At 38.1% G+C, this 14,869-nt stretch overlaps 1 protein-coding gene across 1 annotated transcript in view; it reads left to right on the top strand.

Annotated features, from left to right (window-relative positions):
- The window catches only part of RBM33 (RNA binding motif protein 33), a 104,020-nt gene extending 89,875 nt beyond the window's left edge, over window positions 1–14,145 (top strand). Inside the window, exons 18-19 of the mRNA XM_027686791.1 lie at window positions 7,070–7,158; window positions 7,357–14,145. Of these exons, the coding sequence (XP_027542592.1) occupies window positions 7,070–7,158; window positions 7,357–7,405 (138 nt within the window). The 3' untranslated portion in view covers window positions 7,406–14,145. The remainder of the gene's footprint in view (window positions 1–7,069; window positions 7,159–7,356) is intronic.
- The last annotated feature ends 724 nt before the right edge of the window (window positions 14,146–14,869 follow it).

Genomic DNA, 14,869 nt, shown 5'->3' with positions numbered 1-14,869 from the left:
AAATATCCAGATATTTGTTACAATGTGTTTATCCTGCATGTGTTTTCTAGGAAAGTGAATCTTTGCTGGGAGAAAGTTTTAACTTTTTCCACAAATAAGTCTATAATTTATGAATGAAGTGAACAGGGAGGAAGAGATTACTTTGCTTTTCTGGGTACAAAAGTATTGCATTTTTATTTTTAGCTTTTTCATGTCAGTATCATTCTCAAGGTACAAGTACCTTGTACAAACCTTGGGAAGTTAAAAACTTCCCTTGATTTATAACGTTCAGTGCTCCGAACTTTGCCATCAGCTTGCATTGAGGTGGTGGTTCTGTGAGTCAGGGTTTGGGTGTAGCATAAGAGAAGATGGAGGAGACTTAGACTTGAAGTTGGAAATTCACCATTTTTCTCTTCCATACTCTAGAAATGAAGAAAATTATCTTTTCCCATATATAACCTTTGAAATACCCTCTACTGCCTAATCACTGACGACTCTAATTCTTATCCCTGCTTCACTAAAGCTGCTTTGATATTAATATAGGAGAAAAAAAATACCATTAATATTCTCAAGACACTGAATAGAAGAAAATCTTTGGGGTTCCAGGAACATCTCTTTCATCATAGCTCCATTTTACAACTCCAACATCATGAAATTAGCAGAACAAGTGACTTTCAGCATACAGTTTGCTGTCAGACTCTTTTTTTGAGAGGGTAAGCTTTCAGAAACAAATAATGTATCTGCAGTAAAACTTGAGTACTGAATCTAAAATAATTACGTGTCATAAATAAAATTATGTATTCCAGAGTGGTGGAAAGTACAGGAGATTTCTGAGCACATCACCAAAATGGAGTCTTCTGAGGGCAGTACTGGAGCAGTGACATTCAGTACATATCTGTCCAGAACCATTTGATAAAGCAGATTACTAATAAGTTGCAAAGGTCATGAAAAACAATGCTTGTATTTTTTTTTTGTGCTCCTGAATCTGGGTTTAATGTTTATACTGTCTAAAGAAGCTCGTGTTCAACTAGTTATTGCCACCTTCAGATGAACTGGGTTTTTTCAGGATGGTCGCAGGTAGACTGGACCATTTGCTAGGTCTCCGGATAATTTGACTACTGAGGGATGGTTCTATGCAGGTGTTTCATCATCATCATCTTTAATCACGTTTTCATACATCAAATGGTTGCAAACATAAAACATCAGTGCAAAATCTCAGTATTGCTTTGTGAAGACTTAAGGTAATAAATTCTGATGCTAAAAAAAAAGAGAAGAGAAAACTCTGTATACAAAACATTGTATATCAGAGGTGATGAGAAGTTTGGAATTGTTGCTGTACTTGTAGTAGTTTACAAATATGGGTTTTCCTCTGGTTACTTAGCCGTTTGTAATCTCAGAAAGGAAAAACAAGTGCAATGCTGATGTGCTTTGCTGTGCTTTCTTAGGGTGACAGTGCTACCTAGTGCTCAGCTGAGGTAAAGGCAGCTCTCTGCACTGACACCGCATCCCAAATTGCTTGATTTGTTTTCAGTTTAAAGAGGTATCGGTGGAAATGGCAACCACACGTGGATGCACACACCCAGAACAGGAGGGCTCCTGTAGATCAGCAGGGGGGTTCTCCATGAGGCACAGCACACAAGGTGCACAGGCTGATGTCGTGACCAGTGTGGTCTTTCTGCCTGAGAAAACATTTTCAGCTGTTGCAGAAGCTGTGGGAGAAGACGTGGGCAGTCCTGCTCCAGCCTTGGGGCTGGGGAAACAGGAGAGCAACTCCAACAAGAACCTGTCCAGTTCAGCCTTGCTGTAGGGCAGTATGGGAGTTACAAATGTCTTTCTCCTCATCTCCTCTTGCATACAGAGATGGAAAGCTGAGCACTTTTAAGGACAGATAGCAGGAAGTCAAAAGTTGCCAGAAATCAGGAAGGAGGGACAGAAGGTGGAAGAGATCAGTTGCATCAGCTGAGGATGAAATGGATACATTCTATCCCAGCCTCTGTGCCTGCTGGTAGTGGCTGGGAAGTGTCGCTACCAGGAAAGATGCTTCACGTGTCAGGAGACTGCAAGGATAATAAAAATGTGTCTGCATCTATTAATGAGAGGGAAGAATAAATAGAATCCAATCGTTCTGTTTAGGAGGATCACACACTGGAGATGATGTTGGTTAGAAATATATATTTTTTTTTTTTGATAGATGTTATTTAGCAGCTTCATATGGACTGCACTCCTAAAGCCAAACTCACTGATGGACTGAATATGTGGCCTGTTGGGCATTCCATTTACTTCAGTGAGAGAAATTAAGTAAAGAAGGAAACTTTCGTTCCCCATGTGTCTCCTATAATTGAATTGAGTGCTTGCTCTAGTCTCAATCCTGCCTGCTTGGTTTCCATCTCCCAGTGCTCTGTTATCTCCCTTTTGACTTCTTCCTCTGTGTGTAACCTCTCAGAGTTTTGGTGTCGAAGATGTTTGCTTTTTGCAAGCAGTCTCTCACTTTGGTACTTATGGCTGTCCCACTGTTTGTCTCAAGACTCTGAGTTTTGCAGTGAAGCTTTGTCAGAGATTAATGTGCTGCCAAAATCATACCGGGTATTTCAATATTGTACAAGTGTGGATTTAATTACAGAGTGTGTGTAAAGGAGAAATTTCAGTGCAGTGTAGATCTGCAGGCCTAAAGAAATCTCTGCAGAGGGAATGGTTCTTTTATGATATTCATACTTTAGTCACTGGTAGTAGTTCAGTTGCAGAAAAGGCCAGAGCTGCTGATTATTTTTTAGGTTGTTGAATTAATTAGTATGTTTTAAAACAGTTTACAGGCAAACTCTCAATCAAAGGTATGAGTGATTACGAAATACTGGGTTTTGTTGCATTTTCCATTCAACCCAAGATCTGCATCTTCCCATGGCAGTTTCTAAGGAAGCAGAAAAAGGAGACAGTCAAGATTGGCATGAGCTCTGTGCTACCTAAATCCCTTCCATATAAGATACTCTTCTTCATCCCAAACTAGTTTTTTATTTTTAATACTGGGAATATGTCAGAATCTAATCTCTCTTCTCCAGAGTCAAATGGGAACATGCCCAGAATACCTCTGATCTCAGGTTGCTATCAGGAAGTGCTTGCACAATACATCTGTACATCCAAATCTGTAAAGTAACCAGTCATTTGAAATCCCTTGGAAGTTATTGTGTGTATTGTCAATCCTTTACAGTTGAGTGGATCCAGGAAGGGGTTTTCATCCTCTGGTGAACATCTGAGTAGGTCAACTTAAAGAGAAGATGTGAATGAAGTTGTTTGCTCAGGACTGTGACGTTTGGGAGGAGTGTGATATTTCAGTTTAGGAATTCATGATAGAAGGAGATTCTAGTGGAGCACAGTGTGGCAACAGGGAAGTCTCCTGTGGAGGAAAAGTGAGTGTCTTCCCATTAAAGGAGAAGTCAAGTGATGATGGGTAGAACCCACTGGTATCCAGAGGCTGCCTGGCTGGTTGTTCCCTGCCTCCCCTGACTGGCCTTTCAAAATCTGTAGGCCACAGAATAATACCCAACTCAGATCATATACCCAAACAAACATAAATGATTCTGCATCATTTTTGCTACCACAGTTTGAGCACAGTGAAGGCTGTATTAAAACAATTTAAATTAAAATTTTTCGGACAGTTTCCAAATGCAGAAATAGTGTTCATGTACTCTTAGTTTATCCTTTGTTTTGCAGTCCTTAACTCTGGTCTTAAGTATAGGCATGTGTAACTACAGCAGTTGAGAAGATGCTGATGCTGAGTTACTGCCTTACCCTGGGCTGAGTAGTGGGTGATGTTTGGGCCGTTCAGTGAAGCATCAGATATGTTATTTTTTGGTTTCCGTAGTTGTCTGTATTGACCAGTGAAACTAAATCAAATAAAGATACTTTTCAGAGACTTATCCAAGAATTGATGCCTTTTTGCCAAAGCATTGGAATGTTAAAATGCATTTAGTGTTTTACCTTTCTTTTTTTTTTTTTTTTGCTTTGGAAAATAAGGCAGTAATACAGTGTAAGAACATAGTACCCAAACTAGTCAGTCAATAAACTTATTAATTCATAAGAAAGTATAAATAAGTTATTTATAATAATATTTAGATATTTTGCCTAATTTTGTTAATGAGTCTGTACTGTACCAGAATGTCTTCCTCTAGTCAAATTTTTATATGCTAATTACTGAGAAGCTTCTTAATAATTTATTATCATGATTGTATAAAGTGCAAAATCAAATTTTGCTTTTGTGCATCTCAAGAATATTAATGCAATAATTGCTCGGTTCTTGTGGGAAAAGTCACCAAACACAGCTTCGCTTTCTTCAGTTGATCACAACAGGGCTCTGCAGCATAAAAGCATTGGGAAAATCTGCTGTGGTAGTTGAGTGAGACCTGATACTGTGGTGAGGATTAGCTGGCAGTGGGAGGGCTGGAGGTGGTTCTGGAGAGGGGAGAGAAGCAGGTGACAGCAGAACATGCAGGGTGCAGCTGGAAAGATAAGTTCATGGGTTTTTTTGCAGCTCTTCTTGTCCAACTGTTCACTGAAATTCATCCTTTCAGTGATTCAAATGGGTTTTTCTCATATTAAAAGCGTCAACTTCTTTTTAACTGCAATTCAGAGATAGTTTTTTTTTTTGGTCAACTCTTACAGGTCTGTTGTTTCCAAACCTTATTTAAAGGCTTTTTTAGCCAGAAAAGTGGTGTCAGGAAGATGTGTGTTAGATACAATTCTATAAACCATAAAGAAGTGAGATCAGTAAGGGAGGAGAACACAAACTTCAGCACCTCTGTCACCCACTCCAGCAGATAATCTCCAAGAGAAATGAGCTTTATCCAGGGTCTTTCACTGGTGCTTCCTGCAGCCTGACTGTATTTTTGTTGGTAAAATGTGCTTAACTGTGTCAAGAGCTTTCTGATTAAAAAAAAAAAAAAAAAAAAAGTTATCTGCCAAGTGGTACTTTTTAAAGCTAAATTCCATTTCTACCAGCTCAGAAACCGAGAAGTTGCAGTGACTTAGCTAAACCTTTTCATCATAGCAGCTTTCCAAAAACTATATTATGCAAATTAACCTGCTGATGCTTTTTAGATTTGCTGAATCCTTTAACTTTTACTCAGCTTTCACTTTGAAATCACAGGAGTGATGGAAATATTAAACATCTGTGATTTTCCTGCAGAGAGGGAAGTTCCCTGTCAATTACAAGAAGGTGCAAGGTAGCTACGCCAAAATTAATTACTTCAGAATCACAGATAGGTAAGTTATAGAAAGTGGCTAAGCTGAATTGTCAGGGTTAGATACAAAGAAATATGACTTATCAGGTACCATGGCTCTTGTTAATTAAATACCTTACCAAGAGAGTCTTACCTGTTCAAAAAAGATAGAAATAGGCAATTTTAATAGCAAATTTCATCTAGGCATTTGACATCTTGCTTAAAATGCTGCATTAGATTGAATGAACAGGGAACACATTAGTTGGATTAAAAATTCTTTCACTGAGAGATCTTAAAGTATGTCACCCTTAAAATGTGTCGACAAGGAGGGTTGTATGTTGTTTCCCAATCAATAATTGTTTGTCTGAAGATCTGTGGTACCTTTTTTAGCAGTCTAGACTATGATGATCCAGAATTTTTGCAGGTAAAGTTTAAAATCCTGGAGACTGACCATCAGTGCTGGAATCATCCAAATTGGGGGATGCTGCTGAGTTCCAGGCAAGATGCAGGAGCAGAGAATTAGGTTCATACCTAACCATCAAGAGATTATGATATAGAAAAGTTTCAAGGTGCCTGCATACATGCATTTATGTGTGTGTCCATATATAAATTTATATAAAGCTCAGTATAAAACTGTGTTGGCTTTATGTAGAAGCTCACGCACAGAAAAGTTGAATGTTAGTAATCCTTTATTCTGGATCCAAAGCCGTAAGAACAACTGAAAGCTGAATCAGAAGAATTGTCTTTAATGGGCCACAGCATAGGCCATTAAGCATCCAAAATTTTCTGTGACATACAGGAATCCCTGTGGCATGGAACTTTGAAATTACTATTGAAGCCTTCAGATGTGTTTTAACCAAGTTACTGTGAAATCTCTGTGGCCTGTGTTCACGGGCAGTGGGATTTGAGGATCACAGTTTTTCCATCCTGAGTATTCTGTGATGCTGAATACTTGCTGGATGTTCTCATTGGTTGTTGGGTGTGTACCTACTTAATGTGTTAAGCTTCATCTTCTGGAATTTCTGAAGTGTCTTTTTGAAAATTACTCTAAAGTGCTAACTCAAAGCATCAACTTTAATCTTAGTAAGTGTGGTAACTTCTTATTACCAAGGCTACAGGACTGCTCTCTGGAATCATCTTGGCCTGGAGTTCCTGCTGCAGCAGGGAGCAGGGACATGAGTTCTCCTGAGCCCTCGCTGAGGTGTGCTGTAGTTTTGGAGACCTCAGTACTACATATGGGGTTTTGTCATAAATAGGGCATTGTGAAATGCTGCTCTCATAGCATGAGAAGCATGTATCAGATGAACTTGCCTGGGTAGATGTGTGTTGCGTGATTTCCCTCTACTAGGCGGATTTGGAAGTGGTGACCTAATCCATTTGATTGGGGTTTTGTGGTATCTGTCAAAAGCTGGCCACTTGTTTTGTTAAAACAGTGTGAGGATAATGCAGTCGAGAGATCAAAACCTACCACTTTTTCCTGTTTCTGCCCTGTTTAACGCATGGAAAGCCCTGATCCTTTAGTGTACATCAGGTAAATGACTCCAGGTGCTTGTGTGGGAAGTTGAGCTCTGACCAGTTAATATTTCTGACTTGATGGGAGTTTGGCTCTGGGGTTTGGTTCATCTGTGTGGATTGAATGAAGACCTTTGCATAATGAGTGATAGTCTGGGTTTTCCAGTTAGTACAGTTCCTTAATGCATCAGCTCAAAGACCTTCAGCTGGGGTCCTGACTGCAGTCTCAGAAGTCTCTTTTCATTCCATGGACACCAATAAAAGAAGTGAAATATGTTTCTGAAAAAAGGAAATATGGCAAAATTTCAGTTGGTTTGGTGCAAAATAAGTGGTTATTTTATTATCTTTTTGGGTTTTTGTCTCCACAGAGTTTACAGATGCTTCCTCAACAACGGAAAGCCATAGCAAAATTTAAGGAGCCAGCACATGCTTTAGCATTTCAACAGAAATTCCACAGGTAAATAATTAAGCGCTGCTGCCGCCTCAGTTCCTTCCCTCCCTTCAAAAGATAAAATCAGTCTCCTCTGCTCAATGTTTCATTAATCCAATCAAGCATCTCTTTATTAGTGACCTTCAGAGAAACCTCCTTGCCTGTTCTCCACTCCCAGAATCGGTTTGAGTACCGTGTTTTTAACTTTCTCTAACCTTTTAACAGGCACATGATAGATCTGTCCCACATAAATGTGGCACTGATTGTTGAGTGATGTCTGCTGAGAGAAACCCCGGCACTCACCGAACCGTTCTGTGGAGCTACATGAGACACAGTGGCAAAACCATCGGGTTGTGAAACCTTTCAACTTAGTCTTTGGTTGCTCTGCTGAACTACAGAAAGCACGGAGATGTCCTCCAGAAGAGATGGATTTGAGAGGATCTGCAAAGGTGGAATTTCTGTTCGGTTTCATCACATTCTGTTGTAACCACATGGAGTTAGAGATGAATTTTTTTTTTCAAAATGCTTTCGATGCATGTAGACACTGTTCTTCAAGATCCTACTGTGTGACCACAGTGACTTGAGAGAGAACGTTTACAGCGAAAGATTAAAAAAAAACTTTCTTCATAGCAAAGAATATTTGATAATGGTTGCTCTTATCTTCAGTGCAAGGTATTTGAATGAAAACTCATTTTTCTAAACAAAACACATTAGTTGCATTGTATATCTGAGAGCACAGAAGGTATTCTTGCATAGATTTGAACGTGGTCTGTTTCACTGAATAGCAGTTTGCCGAAAAGGTTTGGAGGTGACACTGGAAAACTGTAGTTTCGATCTTTGTAAATAAGTCTGTCTTTGCATTTTTCTATTCCAACATAGACTTCCATCTTCTCTTTCCAAATCCAGTTATTCCATAAAACCCTGTGTAGGAATTACACTGCTGTATTTTCCCTTGGTTTTTAAAAACAGGGATCTTCACCCTTCAGCAGCATCGTGGGGTAGTGAACTCCAGGTTGTAATTAGGTTGTTTCGAATAACAAGGAAAAAGAAGTATTTGGTGGGTCACTCCAAAAATGTTACACAGGAGGAGTGGTGCATTCCTGATAGTTCTTTTGGGCTAGTGTGTCATGGTTGCCTTATGCTTTATTTTGATTAGTTTTTTTCTTTGAGATTTATTTTGTGATTGATGCTGAACCATAAGAAACCCGTAACTGAAAGGACTTGTTTTGATGTGTTGTTCCCATTACATATAGGACTATAAGGACATTGTAAATCTCCTGGTGAACATGTCAGATCCCAAAAATTCTTTGCAAATATTAAGAAGCTTTTATTTTACTCAAAATGAAATTCATAATATTTCCTTTTGGTTAGAACCATCTAGATGGTGTTGCCAAAGGAACAATTTTTTCAGTTACTTCTGAATAAACTTATTAAAATGTCATCTTTATATTGGATTCCAGTTTTTATGAACATTTCCTTAGTTTTTAGACCATGAGCTTTTGCTTCATGCTTTATTTTAAGAATACTCTTAAGCACTTCACCTACTATTTGAAGGGGGGCACTTACAGAAACCTTCTCAGTTAGTTACCTGAGTGACCACAGAAGAACACTATTGGTATGTAATAAAAGAGCTATGAATGGGGTCCAAAATAGGTGTGCCAAGTGGAAAAGTTTGAGCTAAGCAAATTTATAGTACCATAGATTTTAATTTTTTAAAATTTTTTTTTTGAGTTAGTGGTAATGAAATCACAAATGCCTCATTGGCTTTCTTACACTTTTGGTCCAGATTTTCGATTAAGTATAAGTTACCAAAAATAATGATTCAATAAGTATTGTCAAAAGTCTTCTTGGTAAACCTGCTCTCTGTTCATTGTAATGACATGGTACTTTGGAAATACTGTACTGGGGAAAACGATTGAGAGAATACCCTAAGTCCATTTACAACTTCGTAACGAGACACAGTAATATGATGGGAATTTTTTCATGGAAGTGAGGTTTGCACCCACCTGTATAATTCCCCATTTATGCATAATGCTTGATAACAACCAACACAGCTACTTTACATAAAGTGCTATTAGTGCTTCAGGGTTAGACCCAAGCCCAGGACAGAGCATGAGCTGCAGGCAGGAAGTGCCCAGTGGGACCCGACCCCAAAGACCTGCAAGCCCCAAGCTGTTTAACTCCTCACACCATCAGCTCTAGGACCCTACACTGCCTCCCCAGGTTATGTAATTTTTATTCTTAAGAAGGAAATGCTTTTCTTTAAAACAAGTCATTAAACAGTTACACTGTTAGAGAACAGCTTCTCTGCAATGAGAAGAATGGGAAGACATCTCGAAGTGGAGTGATAGTAGTGCGTGTCTGGAAATCTGGGTTAGATGCAAATGCCAGACAGGCCAGGAGCTGAGTTCAGCAGTAGGAACATCTGCAGTTGATCAACTGTCCTGTCAGAAGCAAATGTTATTGGGGTTAGAGGGTTTCTTGGAGCCTAAGAATATGGGTTTGATTCAAAAGTCAAAGAAGTTTGGAGAAATGCTCCTGCTTTGGGTTTTGAATCCATCCCAAAGAGGTTGAGGTTCAGCCAACTTAAGTTTTAAAAATTTTTATTCAGTGGGGTTTTATATTTTTTTTAATTCTTTTTTTGAGACAAATGTGTGGCTTTGGAATAAAGACATGTAATGACCTCAGATCTTTTTAAATGTAGGAGTGATGTAAGCAATGCATGTCTAATGACTAGATGCATCCTCTTTAACAGCAGTTGCAGTAGATTACTGCTTGTGCATAGGCAGGGTATGGGTGGATTGCTGGGGTTTAATTTAGCTGCTTACTGCAGTACCTGGATATTTACTGTATGTAAACATACTATATGTATGTATGTCTATATTTGTTCTATTATACACATACATACATACTCACACCCTCTGCTGTCACCATGTCTCTCTAAAATCTTAAAAAAACTCAGTAGCAAAAGTAGCAATTAGGTGAGTCATTTGTTAAAATGTTTGTGTTCTCTTACTTCTCAAATCCTAAGTTAAAACTGGATCTCTTGGCATTGATCAGTTTGGATGATACAGCTATTTTAGATCCATTTGTTGTCTCCTCCCAAAAAAACCCCAAAGGAAGTAGAGGTAAAGCTAGACAGAAGTGTTCTTGCCGTGTTCTCTTCCAGCACATAGATAAATCTGAGCATCTTAAGTTAACTTTCTTGGAAGATCTGTTGCAACCATTATCTTGTTCTTTCTTTATCATGAACTCACAATATGATGCAAAATGGAAAGAAAAAAAGGCATTTAATGTAGTATGTAAATATTGACCTTTTAAAATTAAAATGTTACTCAAAGTGCTTACAGTCAACCACATCTTAGCTATTTGTTAGTTTTTTTTGTGTTGTCTTATCCAAGTTTAATGGATACAGTTCCATAAATGTTGATGTGTTTTTGTGTATATCTTCAAATTTTTATAAAGATGATAGTAAGTCAATACATATATCCTGATCTGTGTATTATTTGTTCAGTTTTTATTAGCATAATTTTATAATTATTTTAATAGGCAACTCCAATAGGTGGTTATATGAAGCCAGTTTGGTTTTTTCCCCCAAATTATTTTGTTTCCGTCTTGTAGCACTGGAAAATTCACTTTATAACTAATCATATTTTGCCTTGACTAAAATATTGGATTACCCATATGATCTGTGGTATTTTAGTAGAATGTTCTACCTCTGTTTTATTAAAAAAAACCCTAAGACAACTCTGTCCTTCAACTTTTGAGGGGAAATACAGTGCACTGTCAGACCAAGGCCTGGGGTCTGTAGATTTGTTCCATTGTGCTGTACAGGTACAAATTAGGTCTGTCGTGTAATGTTGTTCTCAAAAGTTTGGGATATTTTGGTTTTGCACGTAATTCTGGTTGGTCATGTAGCACGTTCATCTCAATATTGGCAACTGGTGAGGCACCTGTGCTGTGTGATGGAAGGATGTGCAGTGTTGGAGATGCTCGGGGTCGGTGGTGCTGGGCTGGAGGAGGAGGGCAGGTCTGTAGCATCTTTGTAGCCAGGGGAGCTGCCACACAAACGTTCATGTCTGAGCAGTGGCAGAGAATAAATTTAGACAGGGATACTGCTCTCAGCCCACATGTGTCTCCAGGATGACTTTGGGATAGAAGGGTAAATACGAGCACCCACTCTGTATGGTATCTTCAGATGCCTAGTTTATTCCCCTAGTTTAGATCTGAAGATTCACTTCGGATTTCCAAATTTCTGTTAGAAAGTCCTTCTAGCCATTGAAATGCCAAGCAGACTGAGCCTTTTAATTCTTCCATGTTAGATTTCCACTGGAAGGATATAGATGAGAATTAAAGGTTATTTCAGAATAACCTTGGGGGGGGGTGTCTTCAAATTTTTTCTTAGCATTAGCTACTTGGTATAAGAAAAAACCTTTTACTTGGTGCTGAATTTTTTTTTTTTTTTTAAATATGGTACCCTTTGTCTGTTTATCTTGAAATTATGCAATTTTCCTGGAAGCTGCTGTAGGCACTTCCTGTCACTACACACAGTAACTGCATGTCTGTATGTGTGTGTGGATGTGTTGCCCTTGTAGCTGGGGCGAGAGGGTGGGTGGGAGACTGAGGGGTTTATTTTTTTGAGTTTTGGGGGGTTTTTTTATTTGTTTTGGCTTTTTTTGTCTTGTCTACTTGAGAGATACCCTAGATTTGTTCTCTGGCATAGTATTGTGTTGTGCTTGTCCTTCCTGTGTCTGTGATACTCGAGTCATGATACTCGAAAGTAGAAATCTGACTTCACCTGTTTGCTGTCAAAAACACATTTTTGTTCAGAGACACACAAAACCTTTTTTTTTAAATACATTTTTTTTGTGCTTTTATTTTTTTTTTTAGCAGCATGTTCAATGAGAAATTAAATGTAAAGGAAACAAATCCTGAATGGATTGCAGAAAGTTAGCTATATTATAAAGGTCATTTAGGGTAACATAGGGCTTTTGTTTCAATGTTACCTTAAATCATGCCTTATCCTCTAATTGATTCATAAACATAATACTTGAAAGTATTTTGCCTTCAATTAGTATCAAATCCTAAGGATTTTCTGTAAGGTTTTTTTGTAACCTGGTTTTTAATCATGGAGATGACTTATTATCCACATAAGCACAGGGTCTTGTGTACAAAAACAGATTCATATTGGATCCCTGCGTATGCCAACTTCTGGTATAATATGGTTGGGAAGGATCATTTTGGTCTTTATAATGCTGCTTTTGGCAGGGTTGGGGTTTTTAATTTAAAAAAAAAAAAACAAAACAAACCACTCCATTTTCTACTTTTCTGCATATGTTGGTGGAAAGTGTGGTCCTTTTTGCACTAAAGAAAACCTCAAGGGGAAAGTTAATCGCATGGGGTCTTTTAGGTGCCTGTGTTGCTCTCTCCTTTCTTGGTTGGATGCACTGATTTTTCTAACTAACTGGTAATGGGCTTTATACAAACACTTTTTCAACAGGTTACATGGCTTTTATTAATGTAACAGCACTTGGGTTAAGTGATTTTTACCATCTAAATTTTAAAGAGTATTACAGATTACAAATATTTTTGTAAAAGAATCTGTGTACAGTCATATGTAGCTGTATTGCAATGTGTGTAGTCACTTGGAAGATCACAGTTTCAAACACTGCTGTATTAATGTTATGTTTGTTCAGGATTTTCTTTGTGTGCACCTAATGGTTTTTAATATGCACTGTATTTTTTTCCTAGTGTCCCTTGGGCTGAGTTTGGAACACCTTAGAGTTTTACTCCTTTTTCTAGAATAACAAAACCATTTGTTTGCAGGTTTTCTTTTTCAGATGATGAAACGTCTTTCAACAGTTTAAATTCTAATGAACAGAGATTTTCACTTACAGCAAAGACAAGATGCTAACACTCATTTATTCACAGCTGATCTTCTGTACCATTGCATACAATTTTATTGATAAAAGTTCCCTTGGAATAAGTCAACTTCCTTTTTTGCTGTGGTACCCTTTGCCCCTACCCTATGCTTTACTTCCTTTCCATATCATTTGCCCCCATTTTTCCATTCCCTCAAGGATATTTGTATCCTTGTTCTGTTCCTGCTGTTTTCACTCTGTTCATCTCTCTGGATGTTTTCCTGTCCAAGTGTGTTGCATTTGATCTTTTGCTCTCTTTTCTATTCTTTCAGTGCTTTTAGTGTTCCTGAAGCCTAGATCTCCTACCCTGAAAACCCATCATTCTGTACTTTCCTTTGCAGACTTTGATGTATGAAATTGAGGTTGCTTTTGTACAGGTATCACATCTTAGGAGCTGCTGCCCATCCCAAAGCCTTGGAGAAGCATCACTTAACAGTTTTGCTTTGCAGTTTTACCCGTGTTGGAGAATTTAAACATGTTGTTTACGTGCTTTAGCATTTGTGACAAGCCAGGGTAACAGGATTAACAACTCTTTTATCCTTTTCACTTTTCCAGGAGTTCTGTTCTTGAATTCAGTGATAGTAATAGCACTTTTTCTTATTGCCACGTAGAAATACGAACACTGTCGACACGATTCTACCTCCTATTACTATTACTGAATGTGATCCTTCCTAACCTGTAAAGTCTTAAGCAGTGTATATATATTTGGGTGTTTTGAGAATCATTTCAAATGTACTGCTCTAATCTGGATTGCAGAGTTTGTTTATTGGCAGTTCAGGATGTAAATTCAGCAGCCCGACTCTATCATACTGACTCCACTGGGAGTGCCTCTGCCTCATGTTTTCTACGGCATCATCTGCACAAGATGTTGACTGCTAATTTCTTGAGTGTAATACTGAACTTTACCAAATCCTCCTCTTGCATAAGAGATCTTTCTGTCATACCTATTTAAGTGAATGTAAAAATGGAAACACAAAGATGATCTCATGTACAAGCTTATTTTTTTACGTGTAATCCATGTTTAAAATGTGAACATGTAAATATGTTTATTGTACCTAAAATATGTCAATAAAACTTGATTTTTATAAGTTCATACATTGTTGCTTGGTGTACAGCTTGAATTTAAAACTTCTAGAAAAGGGCTTCATATACCAGATTATGTTACCATTTTTATTATGGTAGCATCTCTCGGCCTCTACTTTTACATCAGCATCATAGCATGGGGTTCTTCCATGGCTGTGCAAAGGATGGAAAAGAAAGTGGTTGAGGATAAGTGATGGTAAAAGGGACTTATGCTTGTGTACCTACTTCAAAGGGTCTGGAGCCTAAGAAGGATCTTGTAGCAAGGAGAAAAGCTTGTCAGTGTAAAAGGTTTTCTTGTGCTTTTTAGCCATACTGACATGTGTAATAAAAGATCTCTACTTTCAAATATTGCCTATCTTAATTTATAACCTGAAGAGGGGCCCTTGGCAAGCTCAATTTAGTCACCATCAATTATTTTCTAAACACATTATATCAACATAAATGGAGGCTAATTCCACTGATCTATTGTGTCTCAAGAAAAGAGGTCAGAATCAACTGTCTTGCACTTGGTGGGGGTTTTAAGTAGTCTTCTAAAATTATTCACAAAGTTAAATGTGAAAAACCCCACTGTCATCCTAGTATCACTGGAAGTGGCACCTGTGATCCAGCATACATGTTTCCAGGGAAGCATTACTAACATGGCACATCATTACTGGGGGTAGATCTCAAGAGAACATCATTACCTGGGGACAGAGTAATGATACCCCAAGTTGTTTTTTCTGCTTTTGCTCTGA

This window comes from Neopelma chrysocephalum, unplaced genomic scaffold (genome assembly GCF_003984885.1).
Source record: "Neopelma chrysocephalum unplaced genomic scaffold, ASM398488v2 Primary Assembly neopelma1_72, whole genome shotgun sequence".
NCBI lineage: Eukaryota > Metazoa > Chordata > Aves > Passeriformes > Pipridae > Neopelma > Neopelma chrysocephalum.
Note: the sequence above shows the minus strand (reverse complement) of the source record. Positions and strands in the feature narration are given on the sequence as shown.